General features: G+C 34.5%; 2 protein-coding genes across 3 annotated transcripts in view; one reads left to right on the top strand and one right to left on the bottom strand.

The window, feature by feature from the left end:
- Nucleotides 1-4626, top strand: part of LOC145674910 (23 kDa integral membrane protein-like) — a 42259-nt gene extending 37633 nt beyond the window's left edge. Inside the window, exon 6 of one of the 2 annotated variants that reach the window (XR_014129064.1) lies at nucleotides 1200-1336. Coding sequence is in view for 1 of the 2 variants with exons in the window: in XM_081745170.1 (XP_081601296.1) it covers nucleotides 1200-1328 (129 nt within the window). In the remaining variant the exon portion in view is untranslated. Of the gene's footprint in view, nucleotides 1-1199 lie in introns of both variants that reach the window. The other variant, XM_081745170.1, reaches the window with a different exon arrangement.
- A 5029-nt stretch (nucleotides 4627-9655) lies between these two features.
- Nucleotides 9656-11569, bottom strand: LOC145675891 (ionotropic receptor 21a-like). The gene has a single exon (XM_081746685.1). The coding sequence runs from the start codon at nucleotides 11567-11569 to the stop codon at nucleotides 9839-9841; it is 1731 nt and encodes a 576-aa protein (XP_081602811.1). The 3' UTR covers nucleotides 9656-9838.
- Between the last annotated feature and the right edge of the window lie 5777 nt (nucleotides 11570-17346).

Raw genomic sequence — 17346 nt, forward strand, 5'->3', positions numbered from 1 at the left:
GAACATACTTTGGATTTCGTATTTATACCTTACTATACATGTGAGAGATAGGATTCCGATACATTTTGATTCCTTATACAATCCCGTTGTAAAATCAAGTAACATATTCTTCTGTAGATTACAAATGCATGAAACCTAAAATATAATAGCACCGTTTACTAATAATATAAGCGTAAACAATATTAAAAAAAATGAAAATATAGAATAGATAATCATGAAACATGAACATTTTACAAGAATTAGAAGGTTTCAAAAATTCGCAGTCTTGGTTTCGCATAAATAATAATCCAACCAATAAATAGCTACATTAAGTAGACAAATATAGAACAGAGAAAAAGGACATAGATAATTCATTGATTTAAAAAAAACACGAACGAAAATAAAGGAAACAACAGGGTTATAATAAATTAAGCAACAGACATTTAAATTAAAGAATGAACAAATTAAAATAATTACAGATATCTAGAACCCATTTATTATCAGTTGTAACAGCTCATTTTTGTGTTGTTAATAATAGCTGACTATTTTAAATATGAAATTCTAGGAAGTTCCGTCTCTTCTTCCATCTACAGAAAGTACTTAGAGTCTTTCTATTTCAACTGTGCCCCTTCTGACGCTGCTGTCGATATATGATTTCCCGTACGTCCCTCGAAAGAGGAGGGAGAAGTTGCTGCGGCCAAGATCTTTCAATTGTTGGATGCGGAAGCGTTGCCAACAATGAATTATTTCACGGACTTCGCTGTCCTCTATCTTGTTAGCCATTCTAAGTAGCCTACGATCCTCACTCGTCAAGATCAAACGACTGAATAACAAATTGGCAACACAGCCGAGGTCATTCAACTAAGCAAAGGGAGGCTTAAGAGGATGGCGGAGCGGGGTCGAAGTATGTTTCACATATTTTCCGAGGGCACACTTGACATAGAAAGGCGCTACTAGTATTTTGTTCGTTAGTGTTCACTTCACTTCACTTCACTGATTGGGAGTCAGCAAAAATCATTGGGTACACATTTCCTCGAGCAGTGAAAGTTTAGGAAGCAGGTCTTCCTTACAACCTACTGTAACACCTAATCTCTACGAGAAAACACTACATTACCAATAAAGACATGTTTCTCATTCTCAAAATATTAGCAATAATATTTCAACTACTACTGTAGAATGATAACGTATGTATTAATTGTTCATTTGCTTTTCAATTCCAGATTCTTGGTATAATAGTTACCTGTATTCTGGTGGTAGGAATTCATAAGAAGATCAATTATGGAACTGAACGAGGAGCAACGCTTTCTAAAGATGTTTGGGTTACTAATCCAACTAAAAATGAAGATTAGAACTTGAATATTTGTTTAATTATTGAATATTTCTTTAATTATTCATACACTGAATGTCCATCTTCTCGTATATTCTACCGTCCAGCGCCAGTACTTGTCTCAATGTAGCCAAACCGAAGCTTTTCCTGTAAATTTACGGAGAAAGTTCTGCTGCAGGAGGTACAATTAGAAGGTACGTTTTTAAAGAGTGAATTCATGTCTTCTACATTTAAAACTCCTTTTCACTGATGTTCGTCCTTAAGATAAGAACTCAGTGTTCAGTTAATTCATTCCTTGTTTCCTCGTTACTTTAACCCATTGGCGTATGCAAAGTGATTCCCCGAATTTCAACGCTACCTTCTACAGCACATTATGAAAATAAGAATTTGCTATATTAACAGAGGGTTGGTAAAATCGAGCATATCCTGAAGCGATATGAACATAGGCGCTTGAACTCCATCCCTGGTGAAATTTCTATATGCACAAGTGTCTATATCAAATTCAGTTAGTTGTATCAAATTAGTCAAGTACATTGGAAATTTTAAAACTAAACCTACAGTTGAATTCAATTTTTCTTTAAAAAAATGATTTTAACGAAATATGGAGATTTGAAATACGATTTAGGAGAAATTTCCTTCCTAAGTTGGTATCATTGCTGTATCTAAAAGTGTTCATATTTTTTCGTTGTAGGCATTCTTTCTGTAAATTTTTATTGTTTCAGATTTGCTGATAAAATACTATGTTTACATTTGTGTTTCTTTATTTAAACGTTTAATATATTACACTAATCTAAGTGTTAGATTCACTGTTATAATACTATGTTTCAATTTGTGTTTCCGTATTTTAATGTTTAATACATTGCAGTAGTCTAAGGCTAAGGCATTCATGTTTTGTATGTCTGTGTTTCAACGTACATGTTGTTCCATTTAAATCCGTCCATTTCAAATTCTAATCATGGCTGATGTACAATGTTATTATGTATCTGTTTTCAATATTAAGTACAAGGAAAATGAACTCGAAGTTTGTAAAAACTATATTTCTTCTTCAGTTTCCTGCAGAGGGTTACAGCAACTCTGTTCCTAAAATGTTTTATGTATATTTTACTTTATATTTTGTACGATGTATGGGGTATATATGTAATCGTTCTTGGTTACTTCTAGTTCGTAAACCAAAGAAAACAACGATGAACTGAGAATTCATTATGTACGAGGGTATCTCGAAAAGTTTCCGACCTGACACCGGCGATATAGTGCCACTGTTAATAAGTCGTTCATGTCATATAGTGCCATCTATGGAAGAAGTTATCTATTAATTTCGTCTGTCTAACTGCGTCAGTTTGTTGGGAGTCAGTCATTTGAATCAACTGCTGTACATTGACATTCCATGACCATACTTCATCTCCACACAGCTGTTGTTGCCATGACTAGAGTACTAAATCTGGATTGTAAAGTGGTGCTGAATTACCTTGATGCCGCATTCTTTCACTGCAACATGACAACAACAGCCGTGTACAAACTGGAGCATTGTCCTTATGCGAGCTCAACTCACAGTGACAGACTCAAATGAGACTGGCTCCAGCTGATATATTCTCTCTTCTATAGATGGCACTATACACCATGACAGGCACTCTACACCATAGATGGCACCATACGCCATGAACGGTCCAATACCAGTAGCGCGATATTTCAGTATTAGGCCTAAAACTTTTGGAAATACTTTCGTAGCTAGCAACATAGATTGAAAGGTGATTTTGGTGCGGATGTTAGAAATTGTGGAAATAATAGTAATTATAGAAATTAAAAAATAATTCTTAAATTTACTAAATTAATAACCACTTAGCAGAAGATTTAACATAATTGCAATTTATCTTATTTCCCTTAGACTGTTGTGAAGACTTCCTTTCTTGTGAACTACAAAAGTGCTCTAAACTTTATTTACATTTTTAAACTTAAGCGAGCTTTCTTTGAACTAATATTTTATATACAGTACAAAATACAATGTGTATAATATGATAGTATTAATAACACGTATTTGTTATTGCAATGTTACGATCGACATGTCTAACAGTAATTAAATATATTTCTTAGATACAAGATGGTGTCATTAGAAACTAAATGCTTTTCTCATTATTTTTAAAGATAGGACTAGGTTCAATCTGATTTGTTTGTTAAGTAATTGTTTTTTTAAAAAATATTCATATTTAAGGTAGTAAATAAATATTTAGTGATTAAGGTTAGATTAAATTAGTTGTAGTAATAATATTCAAATAAACATTGTATGAGTTCCTAACGAGTCAAATTATTGAATTAATTTTCTAAAGTCTTACATTTTTTAAATATTGTTACTGTATTGTATATTTCTATTATAAAGTTTTAATATGGACTTACGTATTTTATAAGGAAATTTTGTAATATATTTCTACTTCATTACAAAGAGACCTAATTTAAATTTAAATTTTGTACAGTATACACAAAAAACTAATGTAGATTTGACGCCCGAACAGGGACTGCAACTTAGAGTACTTTAAACTTCTTTATTTTATCCTTATTTAGACTTAAATAAACTAAGCAGAAAAATAAATTATTCTGAACTAATTCAATATTGTCTGTTTGACTTGACATCAGTATTTAATCTACACCTGACATTTACGATGGACCCTTTGTAGCAATTGTTACTTCATTATCCATACCTAATTTATACTTCGATAAAACATAGCGGCTGTTCTTTCTTTGACATTTTTCAAAATATTATTTCAAGTTCCAAATTTATTATCGCAAGTATACTGCATATATTAGAAGTGTTTGTGAGGTATGTTGGAGTGCATTACTGAATGTCTTCAAGCTTGCAGACTGTTGTTACAGAATTTTATTTTTTGAAGGCGGCCATCTTCTACTCACAGGGAAGTCGCTTTAACCAGAACAACTATATCTTCACATGTTGAGGAAAGCAACTTTGTGCCAAATGTGTATATAAAATACCAACCTTTCAAAACATTTAGATATTAACTCAAATCTTCTATGACATGGCGTCATAGAATAAAGATAACATTTGTATGGTTATTACGCATGAGTGAAACGATTTTCAAATACTTGTGTAGTGTATATACCCTTATATTTTTAACAAACTAATCGAAATATTATTTTATAATATGTTTCATAATTTTCTTAATTTGTCTACGGCTGAAATGCAGAAGTAGAGAAGAGAAACACATTTTCTGCAGCTGATTTTCTTTACAAATTGACCTTTATAATATTAATTTAACTCCCAACAAAAACCCTTAACATATATTACTTCACGCTACGGCGATAATAAAATACGAACACCAGTCCTCGCATCTTTATTTATAAAGTTAAGGTACTTATAACGTTGTTTACAAGTTTTTACATTATTTACGTTATTTCAGAACGCTGTATATTTGTAGAATATTACCAGAACTATGTGTAGTATATTTTTTAAAAAAAGAATTCTTTCAGCATAAAAAATAGTGTTCAACAAAATTGTCTTTGTCATCTATTTGTCATTAGAATCATCGTAATATCTAACAATTTAATAGCATAAGAATAAGCAAAATCAACAAGAAAAGAACATATTTTTAACATACATTTTATACGACGCATATCTTGCTTGGTTCAGATTGAGGAGAACCAGTTTATGTAAGATTTAGATTTAGAAATTGTGGTTCGTTACAAATTTGAGTTCTATGTCCTTTTTTATTAAAAAAATAGAACTAAATTCGTCCTATAGGTTATCTAAGTTGGAGCTAGAGTTTAATAAGTTTATTTCTATTAAATGCTGAATGCGTAACTCCGTCACGAAACGGAATGTTTCAATTATGCAGTCTACGAATGAATCTTCATTTTTACGATAAAGGCACAATGAGCTAATTTCACAGAAATGTAAATTTCCTAACTGACAATGTGTCAAATGCTACTCGGATCCAGTTCATTTTCCCACTTTTCTAGAAGTTCTAAACTAAACACTACTTTCTCCTTTCCAATGAAGAGCAAGAGCTTAGTAAAAAATATTTGTAGACCAATGTCATATAACAACTAAATGTGTAATATATGAACCCCTTACCAGAGCTTGAAACAACCGTGAAGATATAGAAGGGGAGAAAGAAAATACTCTTTAAGTTTCATGTTTTTAGTAGAGGTCTTGTTTCGAAAATGTAAAATGGGTTCTTCAATCTCGAAATCTCATTTGGATCTTTTTTAGATCCAATATAATGTCAAAATGCAATTGGACAATCTGTTAGGATTTGCAATTAAGTTACTGAGGAATATGCAGAGTTAAATTCAAATATATGCGTTTCAATGGTTGTTACGAACGGAATAGTGATTATGAAGTGCTTTAGGACCGACATACATGTTTCTTAATCACCTGTTCTAGCTTCGCTCCTCTTGTCCAAGATATCCGAATCCGTACCAAGATATCATCAGAGAAGAGAAAAAAGAGGAATGAAACTAAGCCTATCAAGCGGAAATGCCAAACCGTTAAAAAGGATTATTGCAATGAACTGTAAATCTAATGGGACACAACTGACTACAGCACTCGTCTCGATCGACATATTTCTAAAATCAGAATCCGACGAAATCTACATAACCTCAACATCCACAGTCAAGTTGTGATTTTGAAACACAATATAACCACCTCTAACGTAGCACGAAAAATATTGTCAAGAATATAAAAACACTCAAGTCTGCTGCATGGGGTCACTGGTTCGATACGCGATTGCATCCAATCAGATTTGTGGTGGAGAAATGTCGCATACGTACGATTTCTTGGTATTCTCCCGTTTATACCACCATATCCCTCAGTGTTATCATCACCATCCTTCCATTTGTTTTGATGCACAATCATGGGATGTTAAACTAATAAAACCCACATAAAACTTGATTAAGTTAGGTTAGTTTTACTTCTGATTTTAAGCATAGTGGAGGCTCGAAGAGTTACATGCTTTAATCTACCTGTTTCTTATTATTCAGACTATCGGCAACTCCATTCTGCCATGAGTTTCAATTTCACAATATTTTGTTGGTTCTACAACGGTATCATTTTCAAAGGACTCATTGTTGTTAGTAACTATCTGGACATTTTAGGTGATCAAGTGCATCCTGTAATGCAGACCTTGGTCTCTAAGAACTAAGCACTTTTCCAAGATGGCATTGTGTGAATACCCGGAGCCAAATCTTTTCAAGCGTGGTTTGAGAAACATCAGAAAGTAGTTCAATACCTTCTCTGGTTCGCTCAATCCCCAGGCTTGAACCTCTTGTGTGTGTGTGTGTGTGTTTGTGTCACTTTAAGAGCAGTGCGTTTTGTACAAATTTCCTTTTCAAAAATCACTGGTATAACTGACTGCAGTATTTTATGATGAATGGCTCCTCTAAAAATTATAATCTGCTGGATTATCATATATATTTCTATTATTGTAATGGTTGAAAGTATTGCACAAGAATGACTCAAAATTATCTACACTTTCACTATGGTACACCATCAAGGTTTTTGTACTCCCTTTCGTGAATGCGTGCTTAGTACAGCTTTCGTCACGTGTGCGAAATGTGATATCAATCACTTCATGTTGCTTCCAGTTAATAGAATGTAAACATGTCCGCTTCTCCAGCAATTTGAACTAGGAAGGAATAACGAGCAATGATACGATTTCCCTGATCGCAAAAAGGGGTTCAAATTCGTCGTAGACTTTTATTACAATACGACGACAGTCCTTTATCGAGTAAAAGTGTTATTTTCTTGATCGAGAATTTTAGAAGTGCCCGGCCTAGTGTGGCGTAAGAAGAGAGGACAGAACGCCTGCAAGCCTCCACCACGGACGACAAGACTCAGCAAACTCAAGAGGTGGTTCTGGCGAATAAGCGGCTATCCTTCGATAAGGTAGTTGTCCTCTGCACATTGATCATGGAGATGTCGTCGATTTTCCTCAGACTTAGAAGGAAGAGATACAAAAGTGGCTTCGTTCCTTCTTGGAAGAAATATACATGCTTGTGACCGCTGGAACAAGGTAGGTGACTATGTAGGAAAATATGTACATGTTCGACCCCTACCTTTCTGTAAATGAATTGTAGAACGAAAACTAGATAATTTTTGACTCATTCTCGTGAAAGAAAATACCTATCCTTGGAAATACTATTTTTCAGTGAATCTGTTCACAAAAATTAGAGACTATAAAGTGAGTTTAAATCAGAGATGTGCGTCTACGCGTAAAAAACGATAGTTTATGTTTACGTGTTAACAATGCGTAGACAATGTAAACAACGTAGACTATGTAGAATATGTCAACAACACGTAATTTAATATGGCGTCGTGGACAATAAAAGAGCTTTATTTTGTCGTTACCTTGCGAAATTGCGTACAAAATAAAATGTCTAGACCAGCGAATAGTAACTTGCGAATACCTATTTTCGTCTTGATGAAGGAAAATGAAAAATATTATGCATTTTGTAAAATATGCAAGAACAAATTGGCAAATACAGCAGCTTCAAGACTGAAAGCACACAGGTGAGAATTAGTTTTGTAAGTTTCATTATAAAAGCAGTGCTCGAAGTGGAAAATCTAAGGAAGTGGTATGTGCAGAGCAGAGTAAACATACAGATTTGATAATTTCCTCTACTTTTTATGTTAGTCGTTTCCATAATCTTTCGCTGCACCGAAGCAAAACAACTGAATGAAGAAATATGAACAAACGAGCAACGAAATTCTTCCTTACATTTGATAATGGTTGTCTACATAGTCTACACGGGAAAAGGTGTAATGTAGATTACGTATAGATTACAGTAGACAATCGCGTAGACGTAAAATTATAGTTTACGACACATCACTGATTTAAATATCTTTAATTGTTAATATTCATCTGAAGTGAATGTCAGTGGGAGCCAATGACCAATTGATGGCTGTATCAAAAAGTAATAAGAGATCCAGTAGAGGATATAAAAACAAATATATCATAAGCTTTCATGTCGTAAAAAGCATGTAAATAATAGCCCAAAACTAAGTTAAGCTTAGAATAGCATACTTGTAAAAAAAAAAAGTCACATGATTCTTCCTATATTTCCTTTATTTTATTATCCAACTACCGAACCAATCTCTACCTTGTTATAGGTAATATTCCCTCTCAAATACAAGATAATATACTACCAAGTAATTAACATACTGTACTCAACCGCACCCATTAAATAAAACATTCCTGAAATTCTAAAATGAAATTCATCAAACATTTCCAAAAATAGTTTCTCCTTTTCAAACACTTGTAATAATATCAATCAATAAAACAACACAAATATTTGTCCTTTTAAGCAACATAATGAAAGAAGAAGGCGAACATTTTTTTATAAGTTAATGTTTGGAATAAGACTACAAGGCTACGGACTAGCAATGTTATGGAATAATGGCATATGCTCATGTTTTGATTATGTGTTGCAAGGTTAAATGCTGTGTAAATAAATGAGTTTTGATTGGAAGCGGAACAAGATGGATTAGGACTCAAGGAATCTTTCAGATGTTCTCTTTTAGTAGTAGACTCTCTTAGTTTAATGATGTAAATTTGATGGTATGTGCATTAACAGGAGTAAGATTAGTTAGTAGGAAGTCTATGTGGAATATGGAAGCCGAAGGTAATAAATATATCTAGAGTAATTAATGTGTTATGTTTGATATGATTCGGATGCTTAAGCATAACGGTAAATTTAGGAACGTGCTCTTGTGAATGTATAGATCAAGGATGTTATAAATAGAGGATCTGTCCATATATATCTTCATCCTATTAAATCGGTGAAGCCAAAATGCAACCTAGCATCGGCACGTCTGATTGGCTACTCTCGTTTCTACCATTATCTGATTGTCTACTTTCGTTTCCGCCATGATTGTTTGCTCAAAACATTGTGATCCTATTGGGCAGAGTGGGCAGAGTAGGGATGGCGAAACTGTGACGTATGGCTTCAAGATATTGTTGTAAGGGCACATTCTCTATTTTATAAGATCCTTGGTATAGATACTAATTTGTGGATAAAAGATAAGAATAGTTTCTGGCGCAGATTCAGTTTAGACATTTCTTTTTTAACTTATTTTAATTGCATTGAATAATTTTACAGTTAACAAAATAGTTTGGTTAATAATCGTCTCTAATAACACCATATTTATAGTTGTGATGTTGAAAGGATAGTAAATACTTCATCAAATATGGGATTCAAAATATGTAAATTTAATATCGAATTTCATTAGATAAATATATTTTGAAGTATTCTGAATCTGATGATGGCACAGGTTCAACTGAGCGATGCGTATTTAGTGCAACGGCTTCAAATGTCATTATTTCTGCATTTCTACACGAGTTGCTACTTTTCGATTCCAGCATCTGCCACTTCCCTTAAGATGCTAAGTCATGATCAAGTACACTGTTTCTCAATCATGAAAGCACTCATGTCACTATGTCGAGAGCAGAAAATAGGTAGAAATATACATCCCGCCATAGTGACTTTAATTTAGAATTACGAATACTGCTTGTTTTGATAAGACCATACTTAAAATACTTGATTTGTTCTATTAACAAATTCTGCAACAAATTCTACAATCAACACGGTGGCAGATAGAACATAACCAGCAACAAGGATTGCAAAAATGCCTTTTACGTTTTGCAAAGTTAGCGCTTTTGGTGTATTTTGTGCCTGTAAGACCTTGTTTGTTGATACGAAACTAATTAATTCATCACTTTGTACCTCGTATTCCACTTCACTCAGCCATTTGTCAATAACACCACATTCTACCAACCTGCGAATATATCTACTAAAGTAAATTTCATATGGAGAGCCTCGCTGGAATGCAAGGGCAACAGTCATGTCAAGAAGGGTCTCCTTCAACAAGTGCATATTTCTCCGATTAGAGCTATTCAAATATGCAACATCAATGATAAATTTAGATTCCAATACTTGTATTGCTAAGGCTAAATTATTGTTCATAAATCTAACATCAATACTAGTGTCATTGTTTAATCGTCTGTAATGATTAGCCAAACGTAACATTCGAGGGTCTTCAGATTTCTTCAAAATGTTATGAACCCAGCGACCAGTATCTGTTGCAGAGCCCCACTGAAGTTCCGAATAAATCAATTCATACAGCGTATCGATGTTGGGAGCTGTCATCGGAACAGTTACAAAGGACATTAATTTACTACTGTAGAATTCGCCAATTAAAATACTAACAAGAGCTAAACTTATAAATATAAAACGTAAATTACATAAATATGGCTCTGTTGCACTTTGATGGATGAATAACCCATAAATATACATAAGAGATGTTTCGAATTTGCTGTACGGGTTAGTCTTATGATGAAATTGCATTCGTTTACTTATGCGAATACAAGTGCACAGCATAAATGCACCAAAGGACATAAAACACAAGACAGTAATCCAAGTTAGCTTTGCAAAGGGTAAGAAAACGGATAACCACGTCACTGACAATGTACGTGCTTCTTTGGTAACGAAAGTCACTCCTAGTGTTGTGTATGGTGAAGAAAATACTACAAATTCCCAACCATATAAGTCTACAAAGAATCCACAGGCACCAATATCAGCGATTCCTGACACCACATCACCAAGTACACCTTTAGTTTCACTGCCCCACATTTCGTCATTTCTGACCTGAACAACTTTCAATGTAAAATTCAATCTTTTAGACAGTTCATCGAGAAGCTTAAATTCAACTCCACCATACAATATAGGACCGTTGGATATATTTTTTACTAATGTAAATGGAGGAAAATGAAACGTACTCAATTGTAACGTTTGACCCCCTAAGTTTCCATATTTCCTTAAGTTCCTATAAGTTTCTAGGTATTTATGGTTCGTTACGTTTAACCACAAAGATATGAATATAGTGTTTCCATTGCAATTCTTAGCAATACATCTTGGCCACTGTTCTGATGGCGTGAGAGCATAATATCTTAAAAATGCTGCCATGCTATTATACATTTCGGTACAAGCTTCTTGTAAACAAATCAAGTCTATAACTGTAAAGTCATTCTCAGAATGTTCAAGTTTCACAGAAATGTATAATTCTAGCGAACAATATAACAAGAAAGATCTACTATTCAATTGATTGAACAAATCAGTTGTAAATCTTGGATATAAGTTCTTTAATCTTCCCTCGGTTTGGGTACTTACATTCAGAATATTATGTCTTGCTTTGCTTAAGTCAAACCGTAAACTCAAAGCAGCCAAAATTAAGTGAACATATTCCCAACGTCTAATATACATTTTTCATGATTCGTAATTCGAGCATTTAAAACTTATCACCTTCAATTTTTCCTAGTTGCAAAATGAACTGGCAACTATGTTCTATTCCGATATGTGACGTAGTTCCGTCGAAAATAACATGAAACAATCTTTGAAAAGAGCAAAGGGCAAACCTTGAAATGATCAAAGCAAAGAAAATAAAATAGCGAAAACAACTGTAAGTTTCACTAGTTCTCAATACGATAATAGAAAAACATGATGAAATATTCAGAAGGTGTGTCGTTTTCTATTATTTTTACTCATGAGCAAACGCATTGGAACCAACAGCTGTTACTTATGAAGAAATATGGTATAATTGATTTCCCTGTCATAACTGACATCTAAAAACAGGTTTTACATTTTGTGCTTCCTTTTTTTATATATATTGATACAGACATTGAAACAAATGCTATAAATTTTGATTCATTGTTTGAATTGTCTTTTTGCAGACACATTCTGTTAAGTATTCTTGAAATGTGAATAAGAAACAGGTATTAAAATTAATTTGTACCACTGCAGTATTGATATCAACACTGTTTGTGTGGGATGCTTTTATTCTCGTTAACAGGTGACACTAGTGTCAACTTTCATGCTATCGTTATTGTCAGAAATTAAATTACCTTGCTACCACAAGCTGTCTAAACTATGGTGGGATAATTACTTATTCTTACTATTCAAAGTGGAACAAGATCACAATTAAATAAGGTGATAGTGAATAAACTTCCAACGACATTTCTTCTGTTCAGATACCGTCTTATATTGTTCGAAATATCACTGACTATTCTTTTAAATGAGTCAATAAATTTAATATAAGGCTATGAAACCTCCATTTGTTTTCAAAAGACGATCCTTATATTTTATGTTTCTATTGCAAATTCTGTCCTTGTCATGTCCCTGAATTTCCTAACATGTCTCTGCAATACTCGAATTTTCTTTTATAAATTCCATCCTATGCTTACCACTTCTATTTTGTGTACATTTGTGTACATAGAGGAATTAACCCTTACTTTCCTTCTACGAGGAAGGTTCAGAAAGTAAGGTTACCTGGCTGATATTGCTGAAGTTGCGTGTGTTATGGAAGTATGAGGAGGTTGTGGTGATTTTAATAGATGGAGTTGGCAACTATGCAGAGTTTCAGCCACCCGCCACCTACGGCACTAGTTGTAGGTAAACATAAATGGCGACTTGTTTGGAAAACTGGTCTTGCAAAAAAAAAAAAAAAAAGTCCGCTCAGTTATTCGATTTCTGTGGACAAAACACGTAATCATGGGCGAAATAATCAGGAAAGAACGGCTAGAACTTCTCACCAAGGGTGTCATTTTCCTTCACAATGCGCGCCCGTATGCAGCACATAAGACTACCACGCTATTGAAGCAGTTTCGCTGGGACATCATCGATTACCATCCCTACAGCCCGGACCTAGCTTCAAGCGACTTTCACCTGTTCTCGCACTTGAAGGAGCACCTAGGAGGCCGTCGCTTCGCTTCAACCGAAGAGAACAAACACTTTCTGGCAAAGTGGCTGAACAGGCATGGACAGGATTTTTACCAAAAGGGAATATTGAAACTCATTCCATGATGCGACAAGAGCCTCAACCGATATGCAGACCAGAGGTGACCACTTTGACCTAACCTCACGCTCACAAACTCATTTCAACCTCACGCTCACTTTACCGGTCTGACCTCACGCTCACTCAAACTCACGCTCGTGAGGTTGAGGTCGAGTGAGCGTGAGTTCCGAACTCGTGAGCGCCGACCTCATGAATTTGGTGGACACCTTTGATGGAGACTATGTTGCAAAATAACCTAATGTTGAAGGGTAAGGAGAAAGAAACAAGGAATGTCCATGTGTGTGCATTAACAAGTGCTTTGGCCTATCTGTTGGTGACTCTTCGTACAATTTTACTGCGTACAATAACGAATGGACAATAACCTTTAACTCTATTAAGTGATCGTTCGTGTATTTCAACCCTGTTCATTTTGCACGCGGTTTTTAAAATTAAGAAGCCATTTTGTGGAAAATGTAGTTTTGTGACACTCCTTCTTTTATCCCCTTACCCTTCGTATGTACTATCTGTTGACTGTATTGATTGTATGAAATAATATATACATGTTTTACTGCAGGTTTTGAAACCTTACTTTCTGTTCAACTGTTTTGTAAAGTTTCTTTATATGGCTGTTTGCATATGAAATAAAATGAAATCTTTGAGTTTTACGTCCCACGGTTATGCCGGTTAGGCTAAAGGAGACGGTGATGATGAGAGATGAATGGAATGGCGGAATGAAGAAAGTGGGAGGAAATGGGAGAACCTCGAGAAAACCCACAGACACGGTGTTTGTCCACCACAAAGTTCATTTGGCGGGAGCAGGGTTTGAACCCGGGACCCCACGCACAAAAGGTGAACGCTCTACCACTGAGCCACCGCGGCCTCATTTCCAGTTTTACTTGTCATACATTTATATATTTCTACTACAAATGTACATTAACATATAGATTTCTTCTATAAAGTTGCCTTCTGTCATCCTACTTTGCACAGATTAAAATATTTAAACTATAAAATGGAGTTTTTAACCCAAATTTTGTTTTTATAAAATTTCATTACATAGTTTTCCCACGTTTTATTTTGTATACATCTGTATATCTTCACTACAAATAGAGGAATTATCTGCTATCTTTTTCGACGGTATAAAGTTGAATTCTTAGATTCTTCTCAGTTTTACTGTGTATATATTTGTGTATTTCCTCTACCTGCAACAAATGGAGAAAGATAAAAATTCTACAACAAATGAAGGTTTCTCCACAATTCAGTATAAATTATTTACCTTTTGCTACTATTCATTAGGATGTTGATTTTATAGTATGTTCCGTTAACCCTCAGTTTCTTTCCATAATTATATTCTCTATTATTGTCCTAATTTTTGTATGCATTTCTATATTTCCACAACAATTGAGGAATTATTCCCCAGTTTCCATCTATATAGACTTCTGCAATGGGTTTTTCTCGGTATTTTTCTCTTTCCTTCTCATTCTCATTCCACCAATTATTGTATTTCATTACTATTAATTTAACCCACAAACGCCCCTTGTGCCACCAGTGACCCACTTTATTTTTCACTACGTTACATGAGCTATATCATTCAGTTAGCCAAACCCCCGTTGTTCCACTTCAGGCACACTACCTGTTCTCTTGTTGTAGGAATTTCGTTCAGTTTTCTTCTCAGGTTTTCGATGTAACACGGTATTGTTCAGGCAGTTGCTAACGAATAAAACTGGTCTTGGGCGTTTGTGGGTTAAATCGATTATGCAGCAGAGCAAATAAACGGGAGTATTCTTTTAAATTACAGTCTTTGTCATTGTTATTATATTTCCAAACAATACAATGCATGAGTATGGAAAGTCTTCTAGTACGGCAATATCTGTCTGTCTGTCTTTCCGTCTACAGATGTGAGAGCAACAATGATATGGAAAACAAGAAGCAATTTTCTGATACGGATTCCGTATCTGAAGGATACACTCTATCTCCAAGTTTGTTTTCTATTGCAACCGGAAGTAATTGAATATATTACCACTTCCGGTGAATGAATGAAATGAATGAATGAATGAATGAATGAATGAATGAATGAATGAATGAAAATGTCTTTATTGAATGAATGAATGAAAATGTCTTTATTGAAGCGGGCGAGGTTCAGCCATGGCTGCTCTACCACCTAACCCTTGTCAAAAGAATACAATATTAAACATTACACATCAAAAGGAACAGAAAAAAAAACTAAAAAAACAAGTAAAAGAATAAATCAGAAAATAAACAAGTGACATATGCAATAAAAAGTATCAATATTGTTGGATTTAGCTAAGTTGTTACATAAAACTGTACATGTCGTAAGTGCCAGAGGCCAGTCGCTGGGATTTCATCAAATGTGATTTTACTGAATTTCGAAATGAATTAAATGACTTTATTTCCGTGAGAGCTTTTGGTATCGCATTCCATACTCTCGGACCTGCTCTAGAAAATGATCCTTGCACTATCTTCAGTTTAAGTCTTTGTACATTGAATTTCTCACTGTTACGCGTAACGTGAGAGTGAATTTGTGACCGCTTTGTAAATTTACAATATAAATATTGTGGGGATTGAGTTTTAAGGATTTTATATATCAGACAACTATAGCGTAGGAATCTTCTTCTCGACATTGTTAAAATGTCGTTTCTATTTAGCACTGGTAGGATATGTTCCGATTTCTTTAAGTTAAAGGCAAACCTAATGCACGAGTTCTGTATTTTCTGTATAGTTTTAGAATTGTAAACAGAGAGAGATGGTCCATATACAGCGTCACAGTAGTCTAATAACGGTAAAACAAGAACTTGCATGAGATATAATTTCATAGACTGAGATAGAAAGTCTTTGGCTTTGTAAAGTCGACGTAATAAAGTAATAGCTTTATTACACTGAGTAGATATATGATTATTATAGTTTAGTTCCTTATCCAATATGAGTCCTAAGCTTTTCACATGGGTAGAGTAAGAAATATAACTGTCCATAATTTTTATTTTTAGATCCGATGCCTTGATTTTACTCAACTGTTGTGAGGTTCCTATAATCGTAAATGTACACTTACTTGGGTTGATGGCAAGACCGTTATCAGTACACCATTCAGATACAGAGGTCAAATCTCTATTAACAAGTTCTACAGTTTGTTCAATATTTTGTGGTGATGACATGATGCAAAGTTGTGTGTCATCCGCGTAGCAATGCACAGTAGAGTATTTAATGGAATCTAGAGGTCAGCAATGTAAATAGAAAATAAAAGGGGACCCAAGATTGATCCTTGAGGTACTCCTTTGTTTATAACGAGTGCCGAAGATAAGGGATTTTGAGCTGTCCTAAGATATACTTGTTGCTTCCTGCCTAGTAAGTAGCTTTCAATCCAGTTTATGACGGTATCAGAAAACTTATAATACCTTAGTTTAGCCAACAACAGGTTATGATTAACTAGATCGAAGGCCTTGGTTAGGTCTAAGAGGACTATGATTGCAACTTGAGAGTTATCAACTGCGTTTAATATCCCATCTGTTACCTCGAGCATCGCACTGACAGTACTATGATGCTTACGAAAACCGGATTGAATAATAGGGATAATATTATTATGATTTACATAGTCGTATAATTGCTGGTTTACTAATTGTTCTACGATCTTTGACATTATTGGTAAGATACTAATTGGACGTAGCTCGTTTAAGGAAGTTACGCGGGGTTTCTTTGGTAGCGGTACCACTTTTGCTGTTTTCCAGGCAGTAGGAAAGCAGCCGTTAACTAGTGAATAATTAATTATTTTCGTTAGAGGTGATAGTATGAATGGCAACGCTAATTTGATCATTTTAGTGCTTATTGCATCAAGGCCAGCTGAGTTAGATTTTATGCTGTGTACCGCCTTTCTCACATCGGATTCATTTATTGGGTTAAATAAAAATGTTGTCTGTAGCTGTGGATGTTTTTTAGACAGAAATTTCTTAGTTTGATTGTCAACTCTCTCAGAATTAATAGGAGGCAAACCAGGAAGACTGACGAAATGATCATTAATAACATTTGGATCATTGATTTCACTGGAAAGTGCTACATCATTGTTCCTGTTACAAAGACCCAGCTCTTGTATTACTTTCCATTTGTCTTTAACTTAACGATTTTCCCATCCTGTGTATATACGTCCGTTGTACCGAATTTCGTTGTCGCCATCTTAAGGAGTTGTAATCTTGACTGGCACAGA

The sequence above is a fragment of the Thermobia domestica genome, chromosome 18, assembly GCF_964235325.1.
Source record: "Thermobia domestica chromosome 18, izTheDome1.hap1.1, whole genome shotgun sequence".
Taxonomy (NCBI): Eukaryota; Metazoa; Arthropoda; class Insecta; order Zygentoma; family Lepismatidae; genus Thermobia; species Thermobia domestica.